Raw genomic sequence first — 14593 nt, 5'->3', positions numbered from 1 at the left:
TCTATTTTCAGTGTAGAATTAACAAACAGTTTTCTGTTCATTAAGTGTATATTCTTGAAGTATGAAGCACATTCTAAGTCCTCCATATGTAGATAAATGCTTTGTATGTTTAATTTCTTTTAGCACATGAGTCAACCAGCCTTTGTAATATTACTGTCGAAAGGAAATTCAGAAGTTGTCAAACCATAATTGTAAACCTGGTTTTCAGCTTAGCCTCCCAGCCGTTCTAAGTCTTCCATCTGATCAGCATTTTCTCCAGACTCCATCAGGGTTTTGTGTAGGTAGAACTCAGGGCCCTCAGATCACTGCTCATCTCAATCAAATGTCTTTTATTCATTTGTGAACTCAGAGGGCAAGACTAAGAATAGGAAATCCATCTTGAGCTAAAACAAACAGGAGGTAGTTTGGAAACTCTCAGTTTAGGTCTGTAGCTAACACAGCCCGTGATGTCTCTTTGAGGATTCATCTGTCCTTATCCACCAATTTTCTTACCAGGACTCAGGAGAAAGGGAACACCCTGTGGCTGGATCCAGGGTCCCATGACGATCATATTTTACCTGTGATGTACTTTGTCATTATGGTGTTTGACAAAACTAAATAGATTTTGATACTTTCATGAGTCAGATTCTTCAACAAACAGATGGGTAAATTGATGAGCCCAAATGTACATGTACAACAGCTACTGGGTTAGAAATTTGAACACGAAAATCCCTGTTTACTTGGCCTATAGGCCACAGGTCTAATTTGGGTATAAAGAAAGAATAGAAGGAGATTGGTGGTGTCACTCAAATAAACCATTTCTGATTTTAAAACAGGTTTTCAACCCTCAAGGTAAAAACCAGACTTTTCACAGCAGGCTAGCTGACCTGAACTAGATAATTCTCTTGTGGCTCAGCTGGTAAAGAATCTGCCTGAAATGCGGGCGACCTGGGTTTGATCCCTGGGTTGGGAAAATCCCCTGCAGAAGGGAAAGGCTATCCACTCCAGTATTCTGGCCTGGAGAATTCTATGGACTGTATAGTCCATGGGATCACAAAGAGTCAGACATGACTGAGTGACTTTCCCTTCACTTCTGTCTTAGTGATCATTATGTACGTTGGAAAATGGAAAAGCTACAAAATTAAGGCTTCACATCCTAGTTATATTGTCCAGGCATCTCGCATTGAGTGTTTGCATTTACAGGCTCCCAGTAATTCACATAGAAGTTGATGGAGAGCATGAGTAGTGAATGTCCTCCAGAATTCTGAGTGCAGTCATCGTGGACTCATTTTGTATCACATAGTTATCTCTGCTACTGGCCTACAATGCCAATTTAGCAAAAATTAAAGACAAATGGCAAATGAACACGCAGAGACTGTCTAATACTAGCACCCACAGAAATAGATTTTTTGGTTGTTTAGTTGCTTGGTCATGTCCGACCCTTTGTGACTGATCCCATGGACTGTAGGCCACTCTGTCCATGCGATTTTTCAGGCAAGAATATCGGAGCGGGTTGCCATTTTCTTCTCCAGGGGATCTTCCCAACCCAGGGATTGAACCCATATTTCCTGCATTGGCAGATGGATTCTTTACCACTGAGCCACCAGGGAAACCCAGAGATAGATTAATATGGTTTTATTCTATTCCTTCTTCTAATAGACAAAGAGAAATTTTAATCTGTATGAAAAGTGGTTGGTTGGTTGGTTGGTTTGTTGGAAACCTGACTTTGTGTGTTTGCTTCATTTGGAGAAAATGTAAGATGAAGAAATTCAGAGTTAGAAAGAGGAGGCATTAGAATCACAGATGATGTGACAAATGTAAATGTCTCTAAAGTTCTCTTTTTACATTCTGAGTAAAACAGACTGCAGCGCTCTACATGTTAATTGTAACTTCTTTGTTTTTCAGATACTGTGTTGGCCAATGGTCATGCCACAGACTATTTATTTGTTGGAAATATCGTTTATACGGTAAGTTTGCCTGTTTATTGAATCTTTTTTAAATGGCACGTGTGTGGGTTCTCTCTTTCTGTCCCTTTGTATAAGGTCTTTGTCATCATTATTTCAAATCTCTGAAGTATATATTATAGATTCCTTAAAGATTGGGGGCAGGAGGAGAAGGGGACAACAGAGGATGCGATGGCTGGATGGCATCACCAACTCAATGGACATGAGTTTGAGTAAACTCAGGGAGTTGGTGATGGACAGGGAGGCCTGGAGTGCTGCGATTCATGGGGTCGCAAAGAGTCGGCCATGACTGAGCAACTGAACTGAACTGAACTGAACTGAACCGAACTAAAAAACTGCAGCCTCGAAATTAAAAGACTCTTGCCCCTTGGAAGGAAAGCTATGATAAACCTAGACAGCATATTAAAAAGCAGAGACATCACTTTGCCAACAAAGGTCTGTATAGTCAAAGTCATGGTTTTTCCAGTAGTCGTGTACAGATGTGAGAGTTGGACCATAAAGAAGGCTAAGCGCCAAAGAATTGATGCCTTCGAACTGTGGTGCTGGAGAAGACTCTTGAGAGTCCCTTGGACTGCAAGAAGATCAAACCAGTCAATCTTAAAGGAAATCAACCCTGAATATTCATTGAAAGGGCTGATGCTGAAGCTGAACCTCCAACACTTTGGTCACCTGATGCAAAGAGCCGACTCATTAGAAAAGACCCTGATGCTGGGAAAGATTGAGGGCAGGAGGAGAAGGGGATGACAGAGGATGAGATGGTTGGATGGCCTCACCAATTCAATAGACGTGAATCTGAGACAACTCCAGGAAATAGTGGAGGACAGGGAAGGCTGGTGTGCTGTAGTCCATGGGGTCACAAATAGTCAGACATGACTTAGCAATTGCACAACAACAAGCTCAAAATGGTTGTAAAATGCTTACCTTGTATTTTAGTGAAGTTTATGCAAAATTCCCTGGTGGGAACTTCCCTGGTGGCTCAGAGGATAAAGCGTCTGCCTACAATGCGGGAGACCTGGGTTTGATCAATGAATCGGGAAGATCTCGTGAAGAAGGAAATGGCAACCCACTTCAGTATTCTTGCCTGGAGAATCCCATGGATGGAGGAGCCTGGTAGGCTACAGTCCACAGGGTCGCAAAGAGTCGGACACGACTGAGCGACTTCACTCACTCACTTGTGTAAAGTTCAGACTTCAGGACAAGGGATCAACAGACTTCCCTCAGTCTTTACATGAACATTTCACACCTACTTGTGAAAAATCAAAACAAGCAAAAAAAAAAAAAAACAACACCCTACATTGAGAGAAGGTGATTTCTCCCTAATCTTCCAAGCTAAAGAAAAGGGGGGAGTAATATTACTTATGAGAAGACAATCACTAAAGTAAGGCCTTTTTTAAAAGAAACCTGCCTGTAAGTTTCCTAAAACTTACCCCCAGGAAACTAGCTCCCAAGGTAGCATTTCCAAAGTCCAGCTGCTGGAAAGAAACTGCCCCTGGGGAGGATGTGGGGTTTCTCCTGGTTGAAAATACAAGGATAACACGTTTCCCAAATTCCTCTTTCTTTCACAGTATGTTGTTGTTACTGTTTGTCTGAAAGCTGGTTTGGAGACGACAGCTTGGACAAAAGTAAGTTTTCTGTAGAATTATTAATATTTCTCTATCCAGTATAGATATTTTTGTGGCATAGTATCTTTTTAAAACCCAGGAAAACGGTAAGCAATGTCAAGCCACAGACTTTAAATTTTTGCATCTAAAAATTGTGGTTTGATATTTATCAGGGCACATTTGCCATCCAAAATTCCCTAATCATTTGCTAGGCTCTTAATACAACTCTAAGCTATTAACAGCTCATTTCAAATATGTATGCACATTATAAAAATATATATATATATACATACAAAGAAAATACAGGACAAAAAGGTGAATTTTTAATTTCCATAATTTTACCACCAAGAGGTAGTTACTTTTAACATTTGCTGTATTATCTTCTAGACTTTGTGCATTTATTTTAATAAGATGAAGCTTTACAGAACATAGAGTATTGTAGCCTTTTTTTCACTTAAAAATATATCAACATTTTACATGCTTTAAAATGTGCTTCTGCAAAGTCGTAGTTCATGATTAAAGAGGATTGAGTTTTATCAATATCCCATCACTTATTTAATCAGTCCCCAATTTGGGGCATTTTTAGTTATCTCCAACTCTTGAGGGTTATGGCCAATGTTTCATGGTTGTCTCTGCTGTTTACAAAGGCTTCTAATTCTGTGCTGATTACGTAAGAGAGGGGTGGGAGGTAAATATGGAAGCAGAGAATTGAGACAGAGACAATGAAGCCAGGTGATGGGGGATGGTGGCTTAGCCTGGGGGTTAGAGCAGGCACTGAGCTGTGGTCAGATTTTTTAAAAAGCTGACAGAGGCTCATGATGGATTAGATCATGGAGGAAGTCAAGGATTATCCTATTAAGAGGACAAAGGAGAAGAAATTCACAACCCAGTAGATGCTCAGAGTGGTGTTGTTAAGATATATGTCCATGCCAGATTTCTTTTTAAGTTCTTTAGAAAAGAACAATTGAAGTCTCAGAATGATAAATAAAATGACCTTGGTCGTTTTGTCTGTCCAGTACCCTCTTACTAGATGAATGAGGCCTTGTTTATTCAGACCAGGTTGGAATGCACACCAGTAAGGGACGGGCGGGATTCTGCTGGCACCATGGGGTGGGTCTAGGGGACCATCAGCAGTGGTGCAAAAAGCACTTTCCTCTTCAGAGTGGTTTGGGGTCACTAGTTACTTAAATTCACCGTTAAATGCTCTGAGACAAGAAAATGAGAAAGATCAAACTCTCCAATGACCAGTGACTCATAGAAACCTTTCCATAAAGAAAAGTGTCATGGACCAAGGGCTCCTGCAGTGGGGCGGGGTCGGTCAGGTGGCTCCCAGGCCCGCAGATGGCCCTGTTGATGAGCGTCTGTTTCCTCCTGCAGTTCAGTCACCTGGCCGTCTGGGGAAGCATGCTCATCTGGCTGGTGTTTTTTGGCATCTACTCGACCATCTGGCCCACCATTCCCATCGCTCCAGACATGAAAGGACAGGTCAGTGCCACTAACTGTCAGTGGGCGTCCTGGGTCTCAGGGTGGGGATGAACTGCAGGACAGGCTGGTGTTGCCTGCTTCTGTCAACATGAATCTGGTGGGAAACAAACCACAGCAGAGCCCCTGGAAGAGGTTGTCCAGGCCACAGCAACAGCATTTGAAATGTTCACAGTTAGGTAAACTGTTGACATAATTCCTCTGACCTACCCAGCGCATCTGCATTTCCACAGTGAATTCTGTTCTCAGGTGTATGGTTCACAGACATGGAAAATGGGAGATGATTTGAGTCGTTCATGATTATATTGGTTGCAATTTCAATAGTGGTATTATTAATACTTTGAGTAGTTGACAATGTCACCTGTGAAAGAGAAATCTAACCACCTTATGAACCAGATCACTAGTTAACCAGAATTTCGCACTGTGCATCTCTTCATCGAGAGGCTGAGATAGAAGACCTTTATGCTCGTTTGTATTTTGTTTCATCTTTTATATTATCTCCGTCTAGTGTTTGCCATGGAGCCTTAAGATCTTCAGATCCCACAGGAGGGGTCTGGCGGGGAACTTGAAAGCCCTGGCTTCCAAACCCCCTAGTTTACAAATGAAGCTGTAAAACTTGCTTTCCAGGGAAATGTTTCAGGGTTTATAAGAGAACATGTGATTTGTGGGAAGGGACACAGAATGTCTATGAAGGAAGACATTGCATTCCCTGTTCTCTTTGCATTCAGACCCCTTTGGAGGTCTCCTTGCTGACTGTCCCTGGTTGGGCTTGTCCAGGTCAGCAGTCCTGGTGCTGGGGAAGCACCCCAGCTGTAGTCTGCTCCCCAACTCTACCTGCCAGGCCTACCTTGTTTTGTCCCCACTTCCAGGCCCGGAGCACACCACAGGGCCTGGGCAGCTATTCGCAGGGGGCATGCGCTGGGTCTGCTGAGGTTTGCTCTGGGTCATCCCCCCAGATTTGCACGAGGGTGTCTCTGGTCAGAACCAAGCATCGGAAGAGAGGGCTGTGGGTTGCAGGATTCTTCTGGCTCCTGCCCCACACTGATGTATTATAGGGGCAGGCCCATGCATGGCACATCAGGCTGCTATCTTTACCTCACTTACTCTGCATGAATGAACCAGAACTCAGGTCTCCCAGGTCTAGATATACGCCTGGCAACTGTTTACTGTGAGGTTATCGGGGTGGGCTGCTTGCCAGTTTTACTTGGTGAATCCATTGATGTACCCTCGGGGGCCTGGGACCTCCTCTGAGGTGCTGAGCAGGATGGATGTGTCCTAGAGGGGCGACTTGTGTGTCCCTGAACACAGCTTTGCCTCCTATAAGGCACCAGGACAAACATGTAACATACTTTTCAGGTCCTTCCCAAATCCAAGCGGTATAAGAAGTTACAGAGCAGTGAATGAATCAAGAAGATCGTTGTGTAGCAAAACAAGCATTTCCCAGCAAAGATGCTTTGTACCCTTCAATCAGTTCTTTCTGTTCTTGAATTTATTTTTTTATTGGAGGATAATTGCTTTACAATATTGTACTGGCCTCTGCCACACATCTACATGAATCAGCCATAAGTATACATATGATCCCTCCCTCTTGTAACCCACCCCCCCACCCCATCCCACCCCTCTAGGTTGTCTCAGAGCACTGGGTTGAGCTCCCTGCATCATATAGCAAATTCCCACTGGCTGTCTATTTTACATATGGTAGTGTATATGTTTCCATGTTACCCTCTCAATTTGTCCCACCCTCTCCTTCCCCGACTGTGTCCACAAGTCTGTTCTCTGCATCTGCATCTCCATTGCGGCCCTGCAAATAGGTTCATCAGTATCATCTTTCTAGATTCCATATGCATGGGTTAATTAAGCAAGAAAACTATCCATAATGATGATCACTGGGTAAGGCTTGGAGCCTAAAGTATCTGCTTCATGTTCTTGCCTTGTGGTTAAGGGTGAGTGTGACCCAATAAACATTTCATTGGGGGGATTTGGGGCAGAGGATGATAAAAGGGACAGCAGCCAACTGCAGAGGACAATCTTCTAAATTAGAGGAGAATGACAGCGGAAGGATGGAATCAGCTGACAGGTGACTGGTTGACAAAGACCCCTCCTTTGAAAGCCCCTCCCCAGAGAGATGTTCCAGTGACCCCTCTGTGTTCACTGGCTCCCGTAACCCAATTCAGATGTGCGTGAGTTGGGCTGGTCGCCAATTCATCAGGAGGTTGACCTTTGACATGTGGAGGGACCATTCACTGTGTAGTCCGAGTTGCATGTTCTTTTGTGTGGTTCAAAGGTTCAATGTAATGATGAAATTTCCATAGTTGGGGACTTTCTGGAAAAAAACCAGTGAGCTATTCCTGTCATCCAAGAGCAAGGAATTTGTAATATTAAATCATGTTTCGCTTAGGTATAAAAGCTTTTTTTTTAAACATAAACTACATCATTTCAGCTTTTAGGTTGGTTGGTCTATTTCCATGAGGCAAAAGATGTTGTTCTGAAATCGCCCGTCACTGGCTGAGTCCGAGGTTTTCATTAGACGTGGAAGGCAATTTTACTGTAGTTTTCATGTCCAGGGGCTGCTGGGTGGATAATCCATAGTCTGTGTTGAAAGGACTATTTCTTATCTCTGGTCTTGAAATTGAAAATATGGCCAAGTCACATCCATCCCTTTGGTGCTATGCTGGTCCTGTGGACTGAATGTTTGGGCCCCCCTCAAATTTGTGCTGAGGCCCTGACCCTCTCTCCAACATGGAGGTGGGGCCTTGGGGAGGGACTAGAGATCAGATGAGTGGAGAGACAACCTCAGAGACAGCTTGCTCGTTCTCTGCTGTGTGAAAACCCAAGGATCTGAAAATATATATATCTGAGTCACTTTGCTATACACCTGAAACTAACACAATATTGTAAGTCATCTGTCCTTCAAATTTTAAAAATGCCTGATGGACACAGCAAGAGAGGGAAAAAAATAGATGCAAGAAGTTAGACATCTCCCACCCAGAAGAGGGCCCTCACCAGAGCCCAGCCAGGCTGGCACCCTGGCCTCAGATACCCAACCTCCAGAACAGGGAGAAATACATTCCTGCTGTTGAGAAGCCACCCACTTTGGGGTATTTTGTTACAGCAGCTTAAGCTGGCTGAGATGGTTGGCGAAGGCTTTCGGGTGATGGTATTCTGGAAAAAAGACTGCATTTTTAAAATTATTGTTGTTATATTATTATAAGATTGTTTCTAGTGGTTTTTATAAACATTTTTTGTAGGTCATGGGCAGTCAGGTTTTGGCAATGGAACGCAGTTCTTTTGAGTCGTAAAATTAAACTAGTCTCTGAAGGCAAATGGCATTTCTTACCAGGAGTCAAAATAGAATTACCTGAGAGACATGCCTCCTCTTCTTGATCTTTCACTGATCAGTTATTTCCTCAAGCCTTTATAGATCGGAATATTGTGACTTAAACTCCCATTTTTTTTGACTAAAGAGTTTTAACGTTTTATGGGTTCTTTTTCACTTTATTTTCAACATTCTATAGGTTCTTGAGGTGAAATTTCTTAGTAGGGTCCACTGACCACCTACATTTGAACCATCTGGGCTGCTTGTTAAAATGACAACCTCTTTCTCCACCAAAAAAATATGTACTTGGAATACACACACACAGAATCAGAATCCCTGAGCATGGAGCCCCAGCCTCTGAATTGTGATAAATCTCCAGGCTATTCTTCTGTTTAAAGCTGGAGCACCCCTGCTCACCGCACCTAAAATGTGACCCCTGACATTTAAGCCAGCGCTGGGGGTTCCTGGAGAAGACGGCGTCTGAATGTCCGCAGCAGCCCTGCGTCTCTGAGCGGTGGGCCCATGAGCGCCAGCAGGTGATGTGGTGTCTGCTCTCAACCCCATGCTCTAAGCAGCAGATTTTACCCAAAGACATTACCTTGTCTGCCAGAGAAAAGTGCTCCTCGCCGACTGCTCCTTGCTTTTCCTTTAAAGTCCTTTCCATGGCTAGTAAAGAGGGAAAGAAACCTTCACTTCAAAGCCGACAAACCGCTAACTCCGTCTGCAGTGCCAGGCTCCAGCCAGCTTCTGGCAGAGGGCAGTCTTTTTTTTTTTTTAATCCAAACCCAGGAACGGGTTTACTTTTGAGTTTTATATACACACTTTGTATACACAATGCAGATCCCAGTGGACTAAGGGTGAACGGGAAGGGGGAGTGGGTCTGGCTGCCTCAGTGCCATCCTTGGATGAAAGCGATTAATTCCTCATCTTCCCTACGTGCTGGCCTTCTCTGGACTTTGCAGCTGAGCAAGGTATCAGGCGCAGGCATTTTCCATATAAATATAAAAAAAGGGGTTTTGTTTCCAGGTGTTAAGAGGTACGCCGAGAAGCTGAGGTAAGGGCCATCTCTGCTCAGAACATTCCAGAATGTTTGTGTAAGGCCGAGGCTGGCCTGCGGGCCAGGAGAACCCATGTCCTCAGGTTAACTGTTGTGGCTTGGGACACCGCTGTTTGTCCCCAGCACCCACCTTCCCTCCTGCCTTTGCTGAGGGGCCCAGTTCATATCCCATTCTGGCCCTCTTGGAAGAACCCAGCCCCTTAGGGAGCCTTTCCACCCCTCAGTCCAGTGGGGAGCTTGTCCCCAACCCCATGCTGTCGTGCATGGCTCAGAACCCTGAAGGGGGATGCAAAGAAACCTTCACTGGGGTTCCTGGCAAAGTCGCATGTCTGCTCCTGAAGCCCATTGGAGACTTGGTCTGCTCTTATGCACAGTGGGTAAGGTTGCCTGGACTTGTTCACCACTGGGAGAGATGCCAGCTCCAGAATCAAACTGCTGCGGTGAGAGAAGGAATAGGGAGACCGAAACCAGCAAACGTCTGTTACGCGATTGTCCAGACAGCAGGTGCAGCAGCCTCGAAGGCCACCCCCAGTGCAGGCCCCCCCAGGAGCATCGCCCCGGGCTGCCTGGCCTCAGTGAGAGGCAGCTGTCAGCCTCCTGTGGACGGAGCTTTCTCTTATGTTTGCAAGTATAAGGGCAACAAAGAAAACAGGTGATTTTTAAAAAGCAATCATAAGGCTTTAATATCCCAAGTTTTATTTTACTCAGACTTAGGTATTTATAGATTTGTTTAAAGATTTTGTAAATAATTACTTGAGTGTTGCAATTATGAGTGTTTTAGATGATAATATCCCAGAAACACCTAATGTGAATATCGTAAATTCATTGGAATTAATCTTTTAATACAGCGATATTGAATAGAGTTGGTCCTATTTTTCCTAAATAACATATTTCAGGAGCCTGTGGCCTGACTAGGGTGAGACATGGTCATCCCGGTAAGGCAGGAAGTCCCATCAGTAGAAACTTGCCTCTTGGTTTGAAATAACTTCCTGACACCTTCTTTGTACAGTGTACTTCTGTGTGGAACTTGGCCAAATTATCTGTTGAAGTCCAGTTTACATTTTGGTTTTCAATTTGTGCATTTTGTGTAATAATAAGACTGACGTCCAAGGAGGAACTTGCTGTTTCTAGATGGCATGATCTGAAAAAATAGCAATAGAAATAAAATTAAGAGGTTAAGGACTTTCTGGTTTTTATGTGTCTGGCCTCCAGGGTTTTTGCATTCATATACGTTTACCTCTTGAAGGCTCCCTACACGAATCCCTGTCTGAGTTACTCACTAGAACTGAAAAATAAATAAAGAAAACTATAACAAAAAGCTCTTCACTAACAAAAGGGAAATCAAAAACAGTCACTTGACCAGGGCTATCTAGATGAGTTCTCACTATAAATATAGGGCTATAAATATCTGGGCTCTAAAAATCAGAAAATTCAGGCATTAGAAAAGAGTTCTATCAGAAATTGGCTTTCAAAGTCATTATATGTCACGCCAAATTGTTTCTGTTTTTCTTTTCCTGATTACCAAACAAGGAAGAAAGTGTGCTTTATAAAATCCATTTGCCCCTCAAAGTAATCCAGATTCTTCCCCTAAAGGAATGCGACCAGCACCCACTGGATCCTGGCTGCTTCCTACAGGGTCTGTGGGATCAACTGAGGTCTAGGTTAATGTGACCCGAATCAAACTTCTTTCCTATTCTCTGCAAATCCTAACAGTGAAAGTGGGATGTGAATTAAATTAGCCTCGTGCTTAAGAAATCGATCAAGTCAGTTGTCCTTAAGAGCCATAATTATGTTATTTCTGAGCCTTAGTTTTGTCAAGTATGAGAAGGAGATAATATGGGACTTCCATAGTAGCTCAGTGGTAAAGACTTCACCTTCCAGTGCCAAGTGGGGTGTGGATTCAATCCCTGGTCAGGGAGCTAAGATCCCACATGCCATGGGGCCAAGAAACCAAAATATAAAACAGTAAAAATACTGTAACAAATTCAACAAAGACTTTTTAAAAATAGTCCACGTCAAAAAATCTTCCTTGTCCTTCACCATCTCCTGGAGCTTACTGAAACTCATGTCCATCGAGTCGGTGATGCCATCCAACCATCTCATCCTCTGTTGGCCCCTTCTCCTCTTGCCCTCAATCTTTCCCAGCATCGGGGTCTTTTCCAATGAGTAACAACAGATGATGTCTATTGAGAAAGTACTATGTCCCAGACAAAATATACATTCAAGTAAATATGCTCTGCCTGTGAAATTACGTGTATAATAAATTGGCATTAGTTCATCTGATAATTCACTCTATAGCCATATGAATAGGTAGGGGCTTCGAAAGAAAGAAACCAGCAGCTTGGTCAGGCTGCGGAAGGTAGCTGGGGCTTCCTGAGTCCCCGGGATCTCAGGGTACGAGCCCCCACACACTGTCATTACGGTGAGCACCTAGGGCAATGCTTGGTGCAAACCAGGGATCAAATAGGTGCCAGTCACTTCTTAAAAACTTCTTAAAAATTTGGTTTTCTTAGATTGTATCTGACGTGACTTGACCTGCAGTTTCAGAGAATTTTTCAAATATAAATGTAGAATTTCTACACATACTTCATATTTAAGCAGCAATCGAGAAGAAGGGGGTGACGGAGGATGAGATGGTTGGATGGCATCACCAACTCAATGGACATGAGTTTGAACAAACTCCAGGAGATAGTGAAGGACAGGGAAGCCTGATGGGCTGCAGTTCATGGGGTCACGAAGAGTGGGACATGACGACTGAGCGACTGAGCAACAACTGCCTATGAGCCCTAGTCAAGCCAGTTTCAAACAATGGCCTTTTTCTAAGCACATTATAAAAAGCCGAAATTTTCTTAGCCCTGCTCTCTGCGCCGTTCTCTCCATTCTGGAAGTTTGTTTTATTTTGGCCTCTCGTTTCAAGGATGCTGTGTGCTAATTCAAGACTGGACGACTTTGATTGCGAGTTCTTTTTCTCTGGGGTTAAAGGTCTGGTGTTGGTGTTGGCGTTTGCCATTCATTCTGATGTTAATTTTTAAAATATCTGTCAGCAAATTGAAGTACACATTACATGCTGATTTTGTTTGTTTGGAATATTTATCCTCCACGGTCACAGAGGATGTTTGATGTGGTTTTGAACTTTTCCTTTCTCCAAACATGTGGAAATGTGCGTGGGGAACTCTGGGGTTGAAGTTCTCTGCAGGGATTGACTTCTTCTCAAACATCTGTGAAGGGAGATGCCTGTCTGGGGACCAGAGCTGTAGTTCTCCCCACCACCCACCAACATCCGGGTTCTTTAGGTTTATTCTATTTAAGAGATAGAGAGGTGCCTGAGAAAGACCAGCAGATAAAGAATTCATGCAGGAGAAGATAGGTTGGGTTAGGCTAAGAAGAGAGAAAACAGAATCTCAGCACACTATTATACATGTACCAAGTTTCCCTGTTTTGTGTGAATGAGGATGCAAAGCTCTTATTGACAGCATCCCAGAGCACCAGATAGTGGAAGGACTTAAAGCAGGTGAGAGCTTTAACTGTTGTTGCCATGGGTGCTACGAACTATCAGATGTTCATCGAAATCATATGCCTTTTGAGTCGGATTAGCCAGCTGTTGTTTTTTTTGCATTCCTTTGGCAAAAGGCAGGAAAAGAGAAGTCTAGGTTATCTGTGTCCATGTCTGTAGGGCACTTTCATCCACATATTTTTTTAAGTAAAATTACTGCAGTGTGTTTTTTTCTTAATTTTTAAGATTTTTTATTATGGAAAATTTTAGACATACCATAATGTAAACACACGCCGTTAGCGTGGGACAAGGCGTCTCTTATGAGGAAATAGTCACTGAGTTCAAAGTCTTACTTGATAGTACTGTGGGTCCATCCTAATCCAGCACCCTGTTCTCCTTTGTCTCCAACTTTGTTTTTTAAAAATATCTATTAAATATTTTATGTATTTATTTCCCCCAATTTATCCCACTCTGCCACCTTTTGCTTTGAGTAATCATAAATTTGTTCTCTATGTCTATGATTCTATTTTGTGAATAGTTCATTTGTATCCATTTTATATTCCACATGTAAATGATAGTATATGGTATTTGTCTTTGACTTAGTTCAGTTAGTATCATAATCTCTAGGTCCACCCACATTGCTGCAGATGGCATTCTTTAGTTCTTTTTTTATAGCTGAGTAATATTCCACTGTATACATGTACCACATCTTCTTCATTCATCTGTTGATGGATGTTTAGGCCATTTCCGTGTCTTGGCTATTGTGAATAGTGCTTCTGTGAACATTGGGGCTCAGATATCCTTTCAGATTGTGTTTTTCTCTGGATGTATGCCCAGGAGTGGGACTGCTGGATCATATGGTAGTTCTAGTTTTAGTTTTTTAAGGAACCACCATACTGCTCTCCCTAGTGACTGCCCCAGTTTACATTCCCACCAACAGTATGTCAGGGATCCCTGGTCTTCATAAAGGATAGGAACAGAATGAAGGGCACATGTGGATGTGCTGGTCCTTCTCAGGGTGCTACAAACTATCAAATGTTCATCGAAATCATATGCTTTTTGAATTGAATTAACCAGCCGGTGTGTTTGGCATTCCTTTGGCAAAAGACAGAAAAAGAGAAATGGAGGCATCTTCCCCCACTCCACCCAGCGGCAGCATCTCCTCACCTGTCGCCTGCCCTATGTCCCTTTTCCCCTCCTCTGGTCCCAGCCCCCCAGTCCCATCCCTTCTTTCAGAACATGCACTCAAACAGTGCTGGTTCTACTGCTGCTCTGCCTCTGGGTCTGGACCCACCACCTAGGACTACTCAAGCAGGATCTTTGTCTCGTGTACAATGGGATTGATTCAGGAACAGCGTGGTGTCCCACCAAGGCCACTTAGAGATAATTAACGGATTATTTATAGAAACTAAGAGGGAAGGGAGGAGCTCTCTTGCTGCTGCATTTGTTGTGTATTAGGGATGTCATCAGTCTCGAGATGCCATGGGCCACTGCCAAGAGAGACTGGGGATGAATCGAGCACAGAGGAAAGCCAAAGTGAGAGATGCTGGTATTGAGTGTGCACCTGGATCAAGCTCTACCAGAAGCTAGAGTGATCTGTGAACTTCCAGATACATTAAATCAATATATACCCATTTTTGCAGAAGAATACAATTCAAGTTGGCTTTCTGTTACTTCTGAAAAGGGTTCTAATTAACAAAA

At 43.3% G+C, this 14593-nt stretch overlaps 1 protein-coding gene across 1 annotated transcript in view; it reads left to right on the top strand.

Moving 5' to 3' along the window:
* The window catches only part of LOC122686919 (phospholipid-transporting ATPase IB), a 442214-nt gene that overhangs the window by 322107 nt on the left and 105514 nt on the right, over positions 1 to 14593 (top strand). The window contains exons 31-33 of the mRNA XM_043892282.1: positions 1885 to 1946; positions 3509 to 3565; positions 4922 to 5029. Of these exons, the coding sequence (XP_043748217.1) occupies positions 1885 to 1946; positions 3509 to 3565; positions 4922 to 5029 (227 nt within the window). The remainder of the gene's footprint in view (positions 1 to 1884; positions 1947 to 3508; positions 3566 to 4921; positions 5030 to 14593) is intronic.

This window comes from Cervus elaphus, chromosome 30 (genome assembly GCF_910594005.1).
Source record: "Cervus elaphus chromosome 30, mCerEla1.1, whole genome shotgun sequence".
Lineage (NCBI taxonomy): Eukaryota > Metazoa > Chordata > Mammalia > Artiodactyla > Cervidae > Cervus > Cervus elaphus.
Note: the sequence above shows the minus strand (reverse complement) of the source record. Positions and strands in the feature narration are given on the sequence as shown.